Raw genomic sequence first — 20,516 nt, 5'->3', positions numbered from 1 at the left:
GAACAGGAAGTATGGACGCTTTGGCATTATGACACATTAGCTTGTCTTGATATTTAAAAGCATTCATTTTTTTTTATATTTTCAATATTTTTCATATTATTTTCTTTAATTTTTCATTAATGTATATTCAGTATTTTCCATTCATAGAATTTTTCATTATTTACAATATTATTTCTTCACCAGTCTTTTTGTTTACTGTATTTTTTTTTGGTTTCTACCATTTTATTCATCATTATATTAGTTATGTTAATTATAATTTAATATTTAGTCCTCTTCTTTATTTTTATTTAATATTATTAACATTTTTAAAGCATTTTCTCCACTCACTGATCTTGATATATTCCCATTGACACTTAATTCCTATTAAATAATATAATGCATCCAGGTAGCCAAAAAATGGACAAAATGACAGCAACTTGAATAAAGTTTTTGAATTTCTACAAAGTGGCGCCCCGATATATAATATGCATTTGTAGAATGGCCATACGAGCCTTCTCACGTGTCTCCGGACTCACGGGCTGGCCCGCCTCGTCCCCGCCCAGGACCCTGAAGCCGAAGCCGGACTTGTGCCTCCGTAAGTTCACCTCCATGTCCTGGTACTCTGCCGGATGACAACGGCACACAGAGGCATCAGCGGCCCGCTCAGGCGCCGTCCGCTTCCGAGGTGACGGCGGTAGGCTACCCGATGAGGAGTCGGGTAAAGTGGTCCTCAAGGGTCCCGCTTCTGCACAGAAAAAGCCGCGCTCCATTAGAAGATCGCTATATGAGTGAAAGTCCGTTTACCGTAAATAAGTATCATAGGCTCGGTCGCAGAGTATTAACAGAAAATGCTAACGAGCTAAACGCATACAATGTAGCGCTATAAAACATGCTAACATTAGCTAGCATGTTATCCACAGTCGCGAGTTGTTGGATCAAATGAATTTTGGCCATAAATGACAACATTCTGACAAAAAAGTACAACGATCGTGCGACGCGTGCGTCACCGACAGTGACCTCTTTCAACTGAAGCCACGCTGTCCTTCCTCACTACAAAATGCAATACCAACAGTGGCCAGACGTGGCGCCAGAAAACAAAGATCAACCCAAACAAAGCACAAATGGACGGACTGTTAAAAGATAAACTAAATCAGTTCCAAACATCATTATTTCAGGTGTGGCCCTTGCAGCCCGGTACCAGTGGACACACGGACCGGTACCGGGCCCTAAAATTAAATAAACCAAAAAAAAAAAACATCAGAGGAAAACCTACTTGCAGAAAAAGTGACGATAGTTTGCAGTGCAAAGTCACCCACGTGTCAAATTCAACAAAAGCCACGAAAGACATTTTCCGCAAGACGCCTTTTGAAATATGAATCGCACCCTGACAGTCTGTGCCACCTAGTGGCCAAATATGAAAATTACACCCCAAAAAAAAATTAGATCTCAGCCCACAAACATGCCTCTAGCCAAAAACAAAGCATCCATGCTAATATATGCCAATAAATGTCGCAAAGATAAAATAAATATACCTTTTTGAAACATTCGGATAAAAGGATTAGGAAACTACGCACGGAGCTCAGAACGGACCGCAGGGGAAAAGTTGGGACATTTTACAAGCGAAAAAAAAAAACTTTCACCGTTTTATAACGCCGCGCCGAGAACATCATCTGTTGTTGTTGCCGAGTGTTTATTGACAGCGTTTACGACGTCAACCTTCTCGGAGTCTATAAAGGTAGCGTCGAAAGGAAACCAATGGCTTTATTGGCACTTGCCGCTCGTCTCACCCGCAGGTACTTACGCCTACTCTCAAAAATTGTCCGGGACTTCTCGTACAGGCCCGAGGGCTCGCTTTCGGGCGGCGCCGGAACCTCGGGCGCCGAGGCTTTGTGGAGGAGTTGCGGCTGCAGTTGGTTGTGGTTTGGGTAGGGGGCGCTGTGGGAGGGCTCCCACTGCTCCCACACCTGGAAAGCACAGGCTTCTGTTTTTTTTGTTTTTTTTTTTCCATTATTTTGTTTTAGAACTGATCCCAAAATGAAGATCACATTTACTGCTGCAGCAAAACAAATTCCCATGCTTTGGCATGCATATCAACACGTAATTTAAAATATTTTATTGGACCGGTTTATAGAAAATTGACTTTATAATGAGATTTAAGTTTTTTATTGATTTTCTCTTATATCCTATTAAGTGTAAAATCATTCAAAGTCCCGCCCATTATTTCAAAGATAATGTCAATCAGTCAAAGAAAAATCCATATATATGTACGTCCATATTTCATTTTGCATATTTTTATCCATTCGTTTTCAATAGTCGCTTATCTTCGCTAGGGTTGCTGGCTTGCTGGTGCCTATCCCAGTTATCTACTGGCTGCAGATTTTTTTTCAATCTATTATTTTGTGAAATAATATCAATATTCAGAAAAATAAATGAAATGACTAAAAATTGTGTAAAACTAGACATATTTTAGATATTTGTAGATATTTGTATTTTGTACATTTTTGTGGATTTATAAACTATACTGTTAAAATTGTTATGTATTTAATTTATACAAAATCATAAAATACATACATGAATTTTAATGTAAAAATCATTATACATATACAGTGTACTGCATATATAAAACTAAATTATATATATATATATATATATATATATATATATATATATATATATATATATACACATACATACATACACATATATACATATTTTTTTTACGTTAGAAAATAAAATAATCACAGTGTATATGTTTAAAAATTATATAAAATCTATATATACTTTATATTCATATTGGTTTGGTTTTAATGTAAACACAAAAATTAAATAAAAACACTATATAAATATATACATATAAATATAACAATTAATAACAAACTAATTATTGTCCCACTATATTGTAAAATTGCATTTCCTCTCGTGATTTTTAATGGGTTATTGTATATTATCATGTCACTGCCATTTTAAAATAAATATTACATTTTAGGATCATGTTTTTTCAGTAACAGCAGAATATTTTTGCCTTGTACTATACGAGCGGATTTGCTTTCTGGCAAAGCCTATGACATGTAATCTCATGGAAATGTAAGACGAGAAGCCAAGAAAAACGGGCAAAGTTGTTAGATGAGTTATTAAAAGAGATAAGTGGCCATGCAACAAGATGTGTATTATATCCCTTAATGATGATTATTCCTGACATATCGTGCAGGTGCGCCTAATGAAACGTTGCGCCGGTGTCATATGATGTCATCGTTTAATGATGACATAACAGCTTAGCAAACGGCTGAGCGTGTGTGTGTGTGTGTGCGTGTGTGTGTGTTCAGGTGACACCGGTCCCCACGGGGCCTCCGGGCGCTAATATGATGAGACGAGAGGCGGCGTGACACTCAGCAGACGGGCCGAGACGACACCGCAGGAAGTGCGACAAACCACGCTAGGCACTTTTTTGTTTTGTTTACAACACATGCAAATATCAATCCGAATTTCATAAAATCATAACAGTATATGTGTGGAATTATATTTTCAGCTACTGCCTTATCTAAACACCGAGTGACTAGAAACCTTAGACGGTATAATATATGACGATGAACTAGTCATGAAATCAAGTTTTCTTGGTTTATTTTATTTTCGTGGAACCTATTCCAGCTAGTGCCTAAAAATCGATAAACCGTTATTATGCTCTTGCTGAAACGCCCAAAAATGCCACAAGGGGGCAGCAAAGCCCAGGTCAAATTGGAAGTGGGGTCAAGGACGTATATTCCAAGGCATACGTCCTCGAATCTGTTCATGTTTCTTTTTGCTAGCGTCCTTAGTCAAACAAACGAAAGTGAGCAAGCGCAGGCTCAGAAAAGACCAAAGTGAAGCGTGAGTATCATTAGTATTGCACGTCTAGGTTTCCTGCCGTTAAAAATCGGAGAAATTGACGAGGGCAGGCACGCATTACCTGCTTGCAGCTTTTCCACGGTGAGTAGTGACCTGAAATGTAATACGAAAAAAAATAATTGCATGTTTAGACTTGCGTCCATTTTTGCTCGAGAGGCCTAAATGCACTTTCCTGCGTACCACTTCAAACAACTTACAGTACTTGGCCTATCTGGAATTCTCAGCACAGATGAAGAAAGTTCAATTCTTAGTAATGGCCGCTTTAATTATTACTAGCGGTACTTATGGATGCGATCGTTTTTGCGAGCCGGAATTCCTTCGCGGAAGACATTAAGAAGATGCTTTAATGCTTGCCACCATCTTTCCAAACAAAACCTAATGTCTTAAGGTCTCCGAGCAAAGACATAAAAAATATGCTTTAATTCTTACTCTTCACGCCTGCAACAAGCTTGATGAACCAAATCAGTCTCCAGACAAAGACAGAAAGAAGAAGCTTGAATTCTTACCATTCATGTAGAGGACCAGCTTCATGAATTAACAATGTGAAGTATACAATGCTCATTTTTAATTCTTACCACTTATCTGTGCAACCGTCACTAAAATGCTTTAATTCTTACCATTTCTATATGTGACCAGGACACAACAACGCCCATCAGACTATCCACAGATGACGCTATAATTCTTACTATGAATGCCAAACCAACCAAATGCAACATTGTGGTTTTCAACTGAAGGTCGTGTGGGGACAGCGATGACTTTGCACTGCACATATTCGCCACTAGGGTTAAAAAATGATACAGAGTATGATGAAACTCGCATTGTAGATCCTCGTATTCCGGTCTCAAGAAACTCTTTTTTTTTTTTTTTTACATCAATGATACTACAAACATGAAAAAAAATGATAGCAATATTTTTGTACATCATTTGTACCATTTCACGTTGTTTAAACCTCACTTGAAACAATAACTGGCATAATTAACCCATTCACTACCATTGACGGCCACAGACATTAATGTAAAAATAAATTCAAACTGCAGAAGATGGCGCCAAAACCCAGGTGATCCGTTGCCATCAAAGCAGCGCCATCTGCAGCGAGCGGTTCTTACCTGCACCAGGTCTCTGCACCACCAGACTTGTCTCGGTGCCCACTGCGCACTCTTTGAGCATGTCCACCACTTGGGCGTGGGTGAAACCCAGCACCGCCTGCTTGTTGATCTCCACAATCAGATCTCCCTCGCAGATCCCGGGGCATCCCGCCGGCTCCAGAACCTGCTTGACGCGCTGGCCCGCGGCGCTGTCGGCGATGGTAAAGCCGAAGCCGTCCGCGCCCTTCACCAAAGCCAGCGTCAGCAACTCGCCTTGGGACGCCACCGAGACGCCGTCCGGGGTGTCCGAGTGGGCGTCCGGCGCCTGCTGGTGATCCTGACCGGCGTCCGGGACCGAGCGGGCCGCGCGGGAGATATAATCCAGGTAGTTGTCGTAGCCGGGGCGCCCGTTCACCATCAGGGGGCGCTGCTCCATTATGCCCAATGGGGAGATGAGGGCAGCGCCGCTGTTGGCGTTGCTGTCTTCGGGCTCGTACGGCAGCGGGTAACCGCGGCACAGCACCAACGTCACACTCTGCCCGATGGGCACCGACTGGAACAGTTTGACCACGTCGGCGTGCGTGGTGCCCAGCACGCACACGTCGTTGATATAGACGATCACGTCGCCTGCACACCGCAAGGACACGCTTACGGTGAATATTCCTGTAGGTGTGTTCATTTTTTTCTATTTGCACAAAAAAACACTGACGGTTACTAAAAAAAAGCCAGCCGGGGTACCTGTAAGTCTCCCTCTAGTGGTAGGTGGAAGAATCACTTAATCAAATGTTTAAACCGTGCCTTGTTGATCCCACTGAATCAACGATGATGGGATGGCATCGGAATTTTAATTGGAACGTGACAATCTGCGCTACTTAGTGGCTAAATATTATACCATATTAATTACATCAAACATGAAATCCACAAGCATGCCTCACGCCAAAATCAAAGCATCTCTGCTAATGTATGCTAATAGATCGTGCAAAATGTAGCGTGGCTTTGAAAACATTCAAAACATTCTGATAAAGAAAAAACTTTTCTGTTGTTTAAATGTTTTTTTCAGTTCCCGTGATAATAATACTTTAGCGGTTGAAGTGGCTGTGGCTAAAGTTTAGCTACATGCTAACATACAGCTAATTCCTATCCGATGTTGAATATTCGTGTTGTGGTGGAAAAAAAGATAGGACTTGTCTCTAATTAATTAATTGTGTTGATTTCTATTCAAGTACCAAACATGGAATCCGATTTGTCCAAATTTTTGATCTGATGAAGCACATCTGAATTTGACAAAGCCTCTTTGCTAATGTAGCTAACGCTAATAAATCCTGCAAAACAGTTGGCGGTGAAAACACATGAAACATTCAGATTTTTTTAAACCGTTTTTTAGCCTCCTGTTATAGTTGTACGTAATCATATGTTAGCTAAATGCTATCATATAAGATTCAGAGGTAAGATTAGCATAGCTTCTGATAGCTTGCAGTTACGTCATGTAAATTCAGCCAAATACGTCATAGGTTCCACATAAAAAAAACGGCAAAATATAAATCGGCAGAGGTTCACGGTTTAAATTTACAAGGATAATTCTGCGCGGCTGTTGTGCATCGGTCAAAATTGTCCCGCAATTTGGCGTCCACTAAGCGCCATCGGCCGCTACTGTTAAAAGTCCTGCTCGAAAAAAGCAAATCCGCCTTGCGCATTGATTAAAACACAAAGCATGCGCTTGCTCGGTGACCTTCAGCGCAGAGCCACCTCCAAAAGAGAGCGCGTCATAAAAACAGCCGTTAAATATCTACTTTACGCCGGGCAGGGACGTCGGCGAAGGTGACGGCAAGGGACGACGCGGCGGCCCGACTGACAGTTTGCCATCAAAGTACGCTTGCTGTCGAAATTCCCTACTGCACTTTGCGCATTTGCCGTCTGGCTGCGATTCGGCGCGTGTGTCATCACGGAGGGAAACAAATCAGCCCAAATAACATTAGCGGGAATTTCACACCTCCGCAGCAGCACTTTGTGCTCCCGCGCTAGCGTGGGCTACAAGAAGTAGGACGCCGCGTCTGGGGAGGCGGGATGAGGATTGAGGAGGGGGTTTTGCAAGAGACTCCATTTTTTTTCAGGTGTGAAGGCTTAAAAGAGGAAGTTGATCCAAAACATTTCACAATAATATGCTCTATGCAGCCCCTCTAGTTATGATTAATATTGCATTTGCAGATAATGAATTAAGACGCAAAATGTGGAATTGACGCGTCTCAAGCAGCTGTAAAAAACAGAGACAGGCGCCGACCAAAGGGCACAAGCAGAACGGGGTCGTTCTAGATGTTCACGTGAAAGAAGATAGCAGCACGGACTCGTAAACTGCACCCCCCACTGTCACAAAATGATTGTTTACATTGTTGCCAGATGTCTCCCCCAACGCTTCAGGGCAGCAATGGCTTCGTACCAAACCAAATTTCCTACCTGTGGCCATCTTGGCGTCGGCGGCGGCCGGCCCGTCGGGTATGACGCTCTTCACCTGCAGGAACTCGTCGGGCTCGTCGCCGCCGATGATGGTGAAGCCAAAGCCCATGTTGCTTTTGTGGAGCGCCGTGGACAGGAAGCTGCCTTTCAGTTGCGTGGGGTCGCGCGTGAACAGCGGCTTCTCTGCGAGGGGGGGGGGGGGGGGGGGGCAAAAAGCAGAGGCCATCACTTATAAATTAAAAGATTGGAATCCGGGGTCTTCAAAGCCAGCGGGTTGGGAGGAAAGTCCAAAAAGTTGGAATACTGGGCGGCGGGACAACATAGGTGAAAGCCTCCCGTGCATTAAGGTACAACTGGTTCTTCTCCGAGGAAAATGGCTGCCGGGAAGGGCGGGGGGGTGGAGGGCTCTGGGGGGCAGCGGGAATTCAGCCAGAAGCATGCTGTCAATCAAGGAAAAGTTCCAGAGAGGAGAAGACGTTTCTGGGCGAGGAGATAAGCCGTGGGATAGCTCACTTCCTGTCAAACCGCCTCGACGGGAAGCAGAAGGTCGCGCAACATCGAAACTATATCATCGTGTACGGTAGAGTTTGTATATAGTAAATAAGACTATATCAAAGTTAAGATTAAACATGTGTTTTGTTTACTACAATGCTGCTTATCTGCCTGGACGGGAATGGGGAGCTAGCATGCTACGTCAAAAAGGGGCGCCGCCATTCTTCCGCCTGACCTACTTACTGACGGGACAGCACAAAGGTGAGGGGCTACGGTGGGCACGCGGATGGCGGCGGCGGTGGTGGCGGGGGCTCATGTTCATCCGGCGGGTCAGTACGTGCCGCAACGGGGAGATGTCGGCGGCGGTGAAGGGCGAGGCCGGACGCCGCGCGGCGGGAGGCGAGCAGCAGCGGGACGACAGGTCGCTCAGGCTGTGGCAGCGCTCCGGCGCCGGTTGCGTGGCCGAGGATCTGGGGAGGGTTGCGCAGGGGCTGCCATCTTGCACTGACATTCGGAGGGGAGGAGAGGGTGCGAGAGAGACAGCCTCACTGGGACGGGTCGCCATGGAGACGGGCAATGCCACCCCGTCATTGCCGCTTCAGTGGGGTCAACAAGTGGAGTTCGAAGGACATCGGACAATCGATTAGGTACACCAAGGAATCCGGTTATGGAGACTTATTCATTTGGTCAAAACTATTGGGACACGCTACCACCAAGACATATGGTGTTGTGGCCCAATATTTTTGACTGTGTTTTTTTTTTTTTTTTTTTTTGCTTCTCGCTGCTGTTGACAACAATCATAAACACACACAAGTGTACCTAATAAAGAGGCCAGTGGCTGGAGGTCCCTTAAGAGGATTTATTGGTGCTGCCGCTGAGAAAAAAAAATCCATATTCCCACGGATGAATAAGTGCTGTATGATGGCGTCTGATTACCTCGGTAGATGGCGGGAAGCGGGAGCGAGGAGAGCCCCTGACTTTGCATCTGCTGCTCCTGCTGGAGTCTCCTCTTGGCCTCCAGGACCGGGTTCTCAAACTGGGTCCTCCTGTTTATGTGGCTACAATATGACAACAACAAAAACCATCATCGTCGCTTGACATTTTTAGCCCGGCGAGGATCCGCCCCGACGACGAGGCGCCGCGGCGGGCTCGTCTCTCGCTATGATGATTAATTAAATGGCCCGCCGCCACGTTACGTAAGCGAGCCGCAGAACGGGCTTCGCGGCGAGGGGCGGGAAGGAAATAGATTTTTATTTTGGTTGTGAAATATGTATTATGCGGGAAAAATTTGAGATTTGCGCCCAGCGCCTTTGATGCGGCCGACTTACTCCACATAGTAGCTGCCGTAAATGGGGTCGTCGATTTTCTCCCAGCCATACGGAAGCTCTGGAAACAGACATCAAAGAATGGGATTCAGGAAAAACACACACACGCGCGCGCGCGCGCACTTGATTCAATCCATTCCAAACCCAAGACTAAAATTGCATCAAATAAAAGAGCTTTTTTCCGCTCCGCTCAATTTTCCTCCCTAATAAGTGCATCGAGCGATGAAAACAACAACAGAAAAATCGAGTCTAAAAAAAGACTTTTTTTGCAACATCCATTTTTCTATATGGTCATTGTGTGCTTACATAATATTATTCCTTGGCCTAGTTTACACAAACACACACACGCACGGTGTCCTGTATACTTGCATCTTCCCACATGCGAGAAAACTTTTTTTTCACTTTCAATTTAAGCTGGAATTGTCGATTTAGCCCGAGGAAGCTAATGCTAGCGTGCCAAAGCTACGTCGCTCACAGTTCTTGGGCTGTTGATATTTTATCAACAAAGAGGGACGTTACATCAACGATACGTTCAAGGCAGCTCAGACGTAGTAGATGTCCAAAAAAAAACAAAAAAAAAAAACATGGAGGGAAAATGGTAACTGGAGTGGATTTAGCCCGAGTAAGCTAATGCTAGCGTGCCAAAGCTACGTCGCTCACAGTTCTTGGGCTGTTGATATTTTATCTTAAAACAAAGAGGGACGTTACATCAACGATACGTTCAAGGCAGCTCAGACGTAGTAGATGTCCAAAAAAAAAAAAAAAACATGGAGGGAAAATGGTAGCTGGAGTGGACACAGTATATAGGGTTAAAGGCTAACATTCACCCATTCACAAGTGTGCGAAAAGAGAAGGAAAAAAAAACCACACATGTACGTCCCCACACAGCTCTCTCACTCACAGCCATAAATCACACCTCCTCAATCGAGTCATTATTTCAGTTTGAAGCAAAAGTGCCGTCGTTTGCGGCTGAACCAGATCGAGTATTAACAGGCCGTTAGACTGCTTCAGACTCCACGTTGGGACTGAGAGTGAAGGTGTAGGCGCCTCTGTAAAATTAGAAAACGACATTTCCATGTTTTTCATTTTCAATTCAGATGTTCCTGCGCTAGATGCGCAATTTCCCAGTTCCGCGAAACGCACCACAACCTTGTGGTACCACGCTGCCCCTGCTGATTTGTCTCTCATCCTTTTATTGATAGATCATGAACGTAAAAGCTTTCAAGCGATTATTTAGCGTGACCTCTTCGGAGTAGCCCCCGTTAAGTCCCCGGTGGCCCTCATTTGTCATATTTGATCAACTTTTAATGCAGAGGCGTGCTAAAAAGGGCCCGGAGCGTGCGGCGTGAACACGCCCCCTCACGGCCCAGCTGTGGATTCAATTCCCAGCGTGTTCAAAGTGATAAATAGCGGCGACTGCGGGAAAAAGGAGCCATTTAATTCCGCCCGTGCTTCCTTCCGGAGCGCATAGTGAGGATCTCAGCAGAAAGGCGTCGGCGGAGACCTGGGCCGACCTTCTCATTGATCGCCGGCGAGAGCTCGTAAACAAGCGAGTGTTTCTTTTGTGGCCGTCAAAGCCCGGCGAGTCACGTACGTCCGCAAAGGTGGGACGGAATGGAGGGAATTCTTTCCGTTTTGTGAAGAAAGAACGCCGCTTTGGAACATTTACGGCCGCGCTCGGCGCTTACAAGATGGACGCCGGTTCGATTGCTGCCGTGCTCCGTAGCGTGCCAGAAACTCGACAAAAAAGTTGATTGTTTTTCAAAATAAAAGGAGATTTCTTTGTTTTTTTTTGGGGGGGGAGGTGCATCAACACAGTCTGTTTTCAAACAGGGATAAATACGTTTAAGAATATTTCCAGTGGAGATGATTCTGAGAAATTTCAGATCTTTAAACAATTACCAAAAATATTTGTTGATGAATTTGGCAATCGATGAGTTGTTGATTAATTGCTCCTCCTATACTACAAATATATCATTCATAACTAGTGATACAACAGCAGTGATGCCGCATTATCTTTCTTCGGTGTCAAACGTCACATTTATTTTATTTATTATTATTTATTTATTTTATTTTCTAGGGTAGGGCTATATCAAATATTGAAACATTTCCGACAATTTTTTTCTTTTGAATTGACGATGCAACAATACATTTTATTTATGATGCTGTTGCTAGTTTGGTCGTTTTAGGTCTTAAAATGATTAGCAAAAATACTTTTGGTAATAGATTAAGCAGCAACTATTGAAATTGATGCGACACATCCCTGTTTCGCTTTGGATACAATATCCACCCAATCATGTATATTTTGATGTAAAATCATTGCAAAATATTGACATTCGAATACACGCACGACGTCGGTATCACATCCCACTTGTAGTATCAATGCTAAATGCTAGCAGGTTTACCTTTGCGGCCCCACTAAATTCTATTAGCGAGTCAATAAGAAGCGCATTTGAACAGCACCGCTGGGCCAGTAAATCTGCTCCAGTACACTTTGACGCACCACCCACACTTCAAGCGGTGTGTGTGTGTGTGCGCGCCACAGGTGAGTTATTATCGGGCGAGAAGCAGCAGCGCCCTCCTTCACCTTGAGCCCGTGTGGGGGGTGGGGGGGGGTGGGGGGGGTGTGGTAGTAGTCAGCGACATGATTGATGGCTGTATTTCCAGAACATCCACGCACACCTGACGGCGGCAGATTGGAGGAACGCGCGAGTGTGTGCGTCAACTTCCTGTCCATGTTGTAGCGGCCGGGACAGCCAATCGGAGCGCAACTTGAACTCCCAAGCTGTAAGGGGTCGATGGCGTGTGCGTGCAGACGCTCTTGGTTTGACATTGGAAATGTACAATTGTAAAAATTGAAAAAAAAATATGTCCCACTATGATAACATTTCACGTTACCCTAATGTGCTGCGTGCTATAGGGGGGTCCTAATCCGATACTGGTCCGATATCAGCCGAAAAAAAAAACTTATCGTATTTACACCGGTCTACTGTAAATCAAGTCTCTTCTAATATTTTATATGAAACAAAATAAAAAAGCAAGTATCAATCCTTCCGATATCAGATTGGATCGATATTGGTATCGGACAGGCTGCAAAATTGCTCCATCTGTTTCCATCTGCACCGCGCCTCGTAGAAAACAAACAGCTATGTTCATATTTGAGATACTACAGCTAAGAAAAACAGCCCTAAAAACGCTGTCATAATTTTGTATCGTGGAAAAAAAAACAATAAGTGAAAATTCAATTTGCAGACTGATATTTAATTCGACAATATATGAATGTCAAACATTTGCTCAATTGCTCAACTGCACTGTGGCTAAAACATTGAAAATTGAACTTGTGCATTGATACTATGCGGTAATACAAACCACTATAAAATCAATATTTGACACTTGTGAGTTGTTCCCGTCTTTTAAAAGAAACAAGACGAATAGTGGCACCACCATATCGATACTGTAACATCCTTTCCTCCAGTTCGCCTTCATGTAGGCGTTTAGTGTGGAACAGAACGTAGGTGAGAGGCGTTTTTTTTTTTTTATTTTATTTCCCAGCCAAAGTACGCTCGGCGGGGAAGGAAGACTTTGAAAAAAACAAAAACAAAAAACATTTTCAGCTCGCTTGGAACAAAAGCAAACAACAAGCGCACCCTGCTTGTTCCCGTCTGCCAAAAGCAAAGGAGACAGGCGGAAAGGAAAGGGAAGTGGGACAAAGACGCGTCCCGATGTGGATGGAGCGAGACAGGAGACGCAAATATCAAGACGCTTATGTAACGGTGAGGCGGAAGAGATTTTAAACGTGCCTTTCAACATGGGGATGATAATGCGGGGCTTTTGGGGGAAGACCTTGTCATAATCATAATAAAGAAAAATGAAGTCACGCTGTCCTTCCTCACTACAAAATGTAATACCAGCAGTGGCCAGAGGCGGCGCCCAAAACAAAGATCAGGCCAAGCAAAGCACAAATAAAGCACAGACAAAATCAAAATCAACCCGCGGACCAGAGTTTGGGGACCTCCGATCAAGAGGAGTTAACCGAAACATCACGTGCTTTATGAAGCTTCGTTCTGTTGGTCAGAAGGTCTGAGCAAGCGGCCATTTTGAGCTTTGACCGTGGCGTGCGCCTGATAGGTCGCCCTGTTTGTTAAATTTAGCAAGGGGGAAACTCTATCCCGGTGTTCCTGAACGCATCGCCGCAAACGGCCAACAGTCACAGACGCGGGGAAGGACGAAGGAGACAGATGACACAAATGTGTGTATTTGTTGATGGCGCATGTGTGTGTGGGCAGCTGAATCGCACTCCACCTCACTCCCAGTGGAGAATAAAGAATTCTTTGTAACCGCCAGTCCATCTTAACTCCAAGTACATAAATAAGACTCCATCACATCGAGTGTGTGTTTGCGCGCGTGTGTGTGCGTAACTCACCGTCCTCCTTGCACTCCTCGGGCGGCTTGGCCTTCTTGGCGAGCCTGGGGTCCAACCACGATGTCGTCTTAGTGTTGTGGCTGCGCAAAAGGACAACAAACAAGAAGTGAGCAAGAAGGCAACAGGGAGAAATGTGTGAAAAAGAGAGAGAGAGAGAACGCAAGAGAGGGAGGGAGCGCGAGAGAGGTGGGAGGTTGGCCGGGTTTTAATTGAGTGGCTCCAACGTTTTGGTGAACAGAAAGGAAAAAAAAAACGGCGATCGATTCTTTTAATTTGCAGGCGGCCTCTAATTATCACGGAAGGACGATGGAGTGGTCCAAACTTGAAAAAAAAAAAAATACAAATTAAAAACTAAACTAAATACTTCATTAAAAATGGATAACGCTTTTCACAACAACTTCAAGTTCCACAATGCATAGCAAGAACTTTGCACGATGGGAGCCTGGCTAAGCCGCTCAATGAAGTCATTGAAAGGCTTACCAAAGATGTCCGCTAGCGCCTCCTGGAATTTTTGGGGTCACAAGACAAACATTTATATTACACCCTGTTTGCGAGTTCCTGTTGAAAGGATGAATGCAGCAATCGGGGGGAATGCAAGTCCAATAAGTCCAAAATTGGCAATATTTCCAGTTTCTATGGCTGTAAATGAGCCCGACATGGGCTAAATTTGACATCTGCAGGGTGTACCTCTTAACCTCTTGGTTGCAAGCATTTAGAAGGGACGGCAGAACGGTAAATTTAAATTCGACATTTTTGTATGCTTTTCCTTTGATATCACGCATCAAAAACATCTAAAAGCTCAAATCGGGTCAACATTTCACCCGGGAGCGAAAGACCATTCATATACCCCAACGCAGTTATTTTTCGTAAAACCTCAAGATTTTCAATGTCATTTGCGACAAGAGGGCGCCAATGCCGGTATCGTGAGCACTAATGCCTTGAGATAAGTCGGGTATCGGTACCAATACCGATACATGGTATCGGCACTCGCCCATCCATACAAAAATGTAAGAACAGAACATTATGCAAATGTGTGGGGGGAAAAAAAGAAAACATTACCACAATAAAGCAGGAAAAATAATGATGCCCAACATAAAAAAAAAAAAAAGTATGTAAAGCAACACCAGTCCCAATATCCCCACGCAAGAATCAAAATAGTTGAGCAGCCGCCCTCAATGTGCCACTCACTCGATGAAGTAAACTTCTCCTTTCTCTGTGTACGCCATCTCCCAGTTGTCGGGTAGCGGGCCCAGCTCGTCTCCCTCCTCCAGCTTGGGGAGGACGCCGCTTTTCGGGGAGCGGCCGGGGTCCGCCTCCGGGTTTCTCGGCGGGGGCGACGCATCCGCCGCGGCGTTCTTGTCCTCATGGTCGCCCGATTCTGAGGTGGCAAACGGGATTGTCACACTTGCAAACGACCCAGATTGAGACCAAAAACAGAATTACTTGCTATATTTTAGGCAAGTTAGCTTCATGCTAACAATAAAAAGCTAGCTCAAAAACTAGCTAAAAAGCTATAAAATCAGAGCGTGTCTTATTACCCTTTCAGCAATAATGATTGACGACGACAATGGCGCAACACAAAGACAATATAACTATACTCAACTATGCATATATTCTTTATCCTCCTTCAAAACCAACATTAATGTAGCTGCAAACTGTTATATTGTCTTGTTACTGAGTTTGTATCCAGTACAATAATATAGAGTGCTAATTTTCTTTTTTTAAAAACGATTTAAACCTTTAATGCTTGCTGCTGATGTCAGAAATTTTTCAAAATGATTTGTGTTCACCATTTCCACGCTTGGGACAAAGTGAAATTATTTGAAAAGGCTTTCACTGGAAATGAAAGCAAAAACAAAGGAAAATTATCCTACTTTTTTGGAGGGCGGAAAATTAAATCAGATTTGTTTGGAAAAAAAATCGGCTACATGCACACATTGAAGGGGAAATTGCTCCCATTCGGGGAATCTCGATTTTCCCGGGAAAATCGTTCCTCTAATCCCCAATTCCATCAAAAGAAATCAGAAGTGGTCGACCGCTATTTTATCATCAAAAAAGAAAACGCCACGAAAGCACAATGTCATCATTCTAATACAGCGATAAAATAAAACATCCCTACCTTCATTCATCTCCTTGTGGTAAAACCAAAATTTCATCCTAAACTAAAGCAGCAACACTTTGCACAAACAAACAAACAAAAATCAAAACAAAATGCCGAAAACATAAAGACAGACGGAAAGCCCCCCCCCTCCCTGCGGCCGCTTGCACTGATGAACCCTCTCTTGGAGTGAAAAGATTTTGGACGTCGCGCGGGGTGTAAAAACCAGCTTAGACGGGTCACAGGACCCCAGTGTGGTTTTGGCTTTGGAATCATTCAAAGAAAAAAAAAAAAAAATCCAAATCAATGCCTCTTTTATGGCGCTCCCTTCATGTGATCATGAGACACTTGCAGGGGGGGAAAAAAAAAAAAGTCTGGAATGAATAGAATCGACAAAAAACCCGTGGGGTCTGACCTGGGGTGAGTGCGACGCCGTTGCCGTTGACGACGACCACAGCGGGCTTCTCCTCTTCCTCCTCCTCCGGGGGCTCCATGCTGGATTTCTCCATGTCGCCGATGTTGCGTTTGCTTTCCGAGCAGGCTCTGGCGCCCGGTAGCGGCGACGCCCGCTCCGTCACATTTAGCGACGGAGCGGCGGGCTCGACGGGAGGCTTGGGCGTGCCGTAAAAATGATCTGAGCACAACGAGCGCCGCAATGAGCAGATGTTCCTCGTCCATGCTTCGAAACGGATAACAAACATTCCGAAACTTGATTTCGCCGCCGTATATTGTTATATCGAATAGAAATGTCTGTATAAAAGTGGCTCGAAGTCGAAGGCGTGCTGCAGGGAAAAAAATCCGAAGCTGCAGTTTGCTTCCATTTGCTTGCCAAATTAGTTGCGCATCCCTATTTCATCATTTCCCCGAGAGCCACAATGAAAGATGGACTTTTGTTGGGGAGTTTGTGTTATCGTCGCCAAGGCAGGGGGGTCCCTCGAGGGGGGCCAAGTACTTCACAATCCCAGCCCGATGAGCCCACGTGACCACGCGGGGACGCGTTTGTTTCGATTGGCCGAGGAAGAAGGATGGACGCAATCGGCCGAGCTCACCTTCATAAGTTCCGCTCTCTAGCAAGGCGCCGCTTCTCTCCAATTCCATAAAGCGCTGGACGCTTACAAAATGATAGTCCACCCCGGGGACCTCTCCTTCCTTGGGCTGCCTGGTGGTACCTGCAGGTGACATGTGGATGGAGACGTTAGACCCCGGAAGACCTCATCACCGCAAACACACTCGCGCGCGCTTCAGCGGCCTTCTAGAAGAAAGATTACAACACTACGCGGATGCAATGCTTCAGCACTTGTCCATTAAGTGCTTGTCCTTTTGTCCTTTTTCCCTTCAGGAACCAGAAACCGAACGGGCGGTGGGAGAAAAATCCTGACGGTTTTTAGTGCAAAGTAATGCGCGAGCGGTTACAACAATGTGGGTTTATATGCGATGAATAAGGATATTGCAATTAGCACTATGCTGTTGTGAGTAGAAGGAGAAGGGTAGTGCCTTAATGGACAGCAGAAGGAAAACGAAACCGTTTCACTACGTCGTCAATGGTAAATAATGAGAGGTTATAGTAGTAGTTTGTCATAAAAAGTGAGGTAACATCCTGAACAAGGTGGCAAGTTGCATGGATGGACATCAAAATAAATGCATACGCCCACGAGAATCCAAGACATTCTAATAATAACGTAATAAAAGTCAAATTCAAGTCCACAATACAGGAGAAATGTAACTATGTACAGTGGACCCCTGTGTTACGACATCCCTGATTTATGTTATTTTCATGTTGCGACCTGGAATACTGAGTTTTTTCATCCCCTCTTGATGACATTTTCACGGATTTGCAAGAAAAACAACTGTCATGACCCTAGGGGGTTGGCTGTATGTTGTTTTGCCTCCATCTGCTGGCGTTTTTAGGTAACCGCACTAGCTATTTAAAAGGTTCGGCTTGCCCGTCGTACGACGAATTCGCCTTATGACCCCAACTATGGAACAGATTGATATCGTAACACAGGGGCCCATTGTACTTTAGATAAAGTGTAACACGGGACCATCTCAGGTTTGCTGTAAGTTACGAGCACGCCGCCTAAATGGGCAGCGGGAAGAAAATAGAAACAAATTCAGCCGTGGTTCTAATGCTGTCCCCTGTGCCCTAAACCCTCTATTTTGAGTGTCCAAAAAGTGTCAGCAGGGTCCATTGTATGGCGCGTAATCCCGCCATTAGCCAATTAGGAAGTGAGGGGCAGCCCTAATGCCCTGGCATTAGCACCACGGATTAGCAGGCGGACAAACGCACCCGCGGAGGCTGTGCTCGACGGGCCTGAAAGCTGCTTTCTTTGCACTTTGCTCGCCGCTGTGCTTATTGGCAGATTTCTCCCATGATGCGGAGCAGGGACTTTCATCAAGAGTGATTATATATCATTTATGTGGATGGAAAGGAGGGTAAAGCCAGTGAGCGGAGGAGTTGTGTTGGCTGGGCTGATGATAAAAAGTTAATACCTATCGGGTCGGAATGGAACGCGGCCAGAAAGGCTGATGGCTGAATTGTCCGCCCCTGAGGGGAAGCGGGATGCAGAAATTGATTGAGAAAGCGGCGGTTTAATGGCGGACGTGTAACCACCTGATGATGATATTGTTGTGTCGAAAAAAACAGTAGGTGGCAGTGGAGTCAGGGTTTGACCTTTTTGCTTAGCTGCTGTCATGCCCATTAATGCTGCAAATGTATTTAAACAGGACTGTCATTCTTTTTTTTTTTTTTTGCTAACTCCTTGTCTCTACTAGCTCGCTATTTATTTAGCATTAGCACTTGAAGAAAACGTCATGTTTTGATTTCTTTAGAAGCCCAACTAGGCTGCGCTGTTCTCGCTCTGAGCTATTGTGCTATTTACAAGATTTCTTTTTTCATTTTAAAAAGTCCTGTGAATTCAAAAGAATTATTAGCGCGGCCGAGAATCCTTTCCGCTCGTCTCCGACAAGACTCGTTAGCATAAATACAACAATTGAGCAAATTCCGTTTGGGTTCCTTCTGTATCCCGTCGAGGCAGCAATTTTTTTACATGACAATAAAGGCAAAAAATTGTGCTCAAAATTGTTTGCTCATTGTTTACCAAACGCTAGATCGGCGGCGGCCGAGTCCGGTCCTCGTGGGCCACAATCCAGTTGGTTTTTGATGTTTCCCCTTGTGATCTAGCAGGTTTATGAGCTAATATTTTTAATCAGGTGTGTTGGTTGATGGGAAACATGGAAAGCAGGCTGGATTGTGGCTAAGATTATTAACCGAAAAACGCAATATAAATCAACTTTCAACATCGCGTTTATGCGGGATACAGCTTAGTCTAAATCGGAAAAAAAGAAACAAGTGCACCAAAGTGCCTGAAACTAAAAGAAAATGATGAAAATGATGACTTTATTGCAATTACATTCCACGTGACAAAAACAAAGCCTTTTTCCTGGGATCATCCGCGCACCCCTTGGCATCACTTCACGCCCCCCAAGGGGCCCCGCCTCACTATTTGAGAAGCACTGATCTACAACAACCTTCTCATTTATTCTCCTTCCTCAAACCTATCTCTCGCTTTCTTCAGCATTTACGTTGGAGCCACGAACGCACTTGCGGTTTTGACAAACTACGAATGCCCTTTTGGGCAGTCTCCACAAAAATCTGTCTGGATTTCCGCTACCGAAGATCTCAAAGTCTGAGAAGCAACGTCTGAAACCGACACTTAATCAAGTGCGAACAAAGGTCGACGTGTGGAAAACCATGACAACGCGAGCGGCAACTGTCCGCACTGTGGCTAAAGTCATTAGGCGTGCCAGTAGGCTCATGTCATTAAAACACATTTTATTCATGTTTCCGCTTCACAAAATGTACCGGGGGGGGTTTTGTTCTCGGCACGCTAGCGTTTCTCGCCGCTTGTCGGCTCGCATTAGCGCGCGTCCGCCCTTTGCATGTCAAACGCAGATTTTACCAAACTTGGACACAACTGGTATGCAACCGCCACAGTTGTACAACCTTCGTTCCATCCGTCCCCGAAGCAGGGCATAAAAAGCGGCGTTCAGGTGGTTGACACACAATAAGAACCGACCTACCGCCGTGTCATCTTTTCATCGCGAAACCAGAGCGAGGTCTTCTGTCCTTGGTCGCGGAAAGATATGAAAGGCTCCTTTCAGCGCAACTCGCTCTGTCTTATCCCCTCCAAGATCAAAAGCGGGTTTGCAATTTGGTCGAAAGGCGCTCGTCGATTCCGAGACGTCCGCCAGGAACTTCTCGGGAGATGCGAAGGGATGAGGGAGACGGGGAGCTGGAGGATGACTGATGTCATCTGTTTGGTTTTAGGAGGGGGGCAGGGGGGTGTCCGAGGCGGGACGGGAACGTGCCGCTGTGTCAGCCTAATCCGCCGTCGCTACGCTACATTAGCACACAATGGCACAATCTGTTTTCTGGTTAAGTCGCAGCTAACGCCCCCGTTGTGAGCGCTCGCCCCCCGGGCGTGAAACCGACCGAGATGAGCAGAAACGTCGGGTTGACACCGATCGACTCCCCCTCGCTCCGAGCGCTCATTGGATATGAACTGGCAGCTCGGCCGGTCAACAAGTCGGGGATAATCATGGCGCGCTAGGCGGCATTAATCATCTCACAGCCGAGACCTCGTGGCCTCTTCCCAGCAGAGGTCCGACAATCTCGTCGGTATGCCTGCGTCAAGTCTTTAAAATGCATTTCGATGTATTAGACCACAGGTGTCGAACCGCAGTCCTCGAGGGCCGGTATCCTGCATGTTTTCTATCCTTGT

General features: G+C 45.1%; 1 protein-coding gene across 12 annotated transcripts in view; it reads right to left on the bottom strand.

The window, feature by feature from the left end:
- The window catches only part of magi2a (membrane associated guanylate kinase, WW and PDZ domain containing 2a), a 63,702-nt gene that overhangs the window by 6,929 nt on the left and 36,257 nt on the right, over window positions 1–20,516 (bottom strand). For 5 of the 12 annotated variants that reach the window (XM_088406272.1, XM_088406268.1, XM_088406269.1 and 2 more), the window contains exons 3-15: window positions 16,785–16,904; window positions 16,151–16,369; window positions 14,826–15,015; window positions 13,638–13,717; window positions 9,218–9,275; window positions 8,826–8,947; window positions 8,133–8,393; window positions 7,398–7,580; window positions 4,968–5,573; window positions 3,923–3,954; window positions 1,781–1,943; window positions 683–724; window positions 492–601 (exon numbers count right to left, since the gene is read on the bottom strand). In XM_088406272.1, the coding sequence (XP_088262398.1) occupies window positions 492–601; window positions 683–724; window positions 1,781–1,943; window positions 3,923–3,954; window positions 4,968–5,573; window positions 7,398–7,580; window positions 8,133–8,393; window positions 8,826–8,947; window positions 9,218–9,275; window positions 13,638–13,717; window positions 14,826–15,015; window positions 16,151–16,369; window positions 16,785–16,904 (2,186 nt within the window). Of the gene's footprint in view, window positions 1–491; window positions 602–682; window positions 725–1,780; window positions 1,944–3,922; window positions 3,955–4,967; window positions 5,574–7,397; window positions 7,581–8,132; window positions 8,394–8,825; window positions 8,948–9,217; window positions 9,276–13,637; window positions 13,718–14,825; window positions 15,016–16,150; window positions 16,370–16,784; window positions 16,905–19,815; window positions 20,034–20,516 lie in introns of those variants that run through there. The other 7 variants (XM_088406277.1, XM_088406271.1, XM_088406276.1 and 4 more) reach the window with 6 other exon arrangements.

This window comes from Hippichthys cyanospilos, chromosome 22 (genome assembly GCF_059441005.1).
Source record: "Hippichthys cyanospilos isolate Australia breed blue-spotted pipefish chromosome 22, RoL_Hcya_1.0, whole genome shotgun sequence".
NCBI classification, from domain to species: domain Eukaryota; kingdom Metazoa; phylum Chordata; class Actinopteri; order Syngnathiformes; family Syngnathidae; genus Hippichthys; species Hippichthys cyanospilos.
The sequence above is the reverse complement of the archived record's forward strand: the minus strand, read 5'-3'. Positions and strand labels throughout refer to the sequence as shown.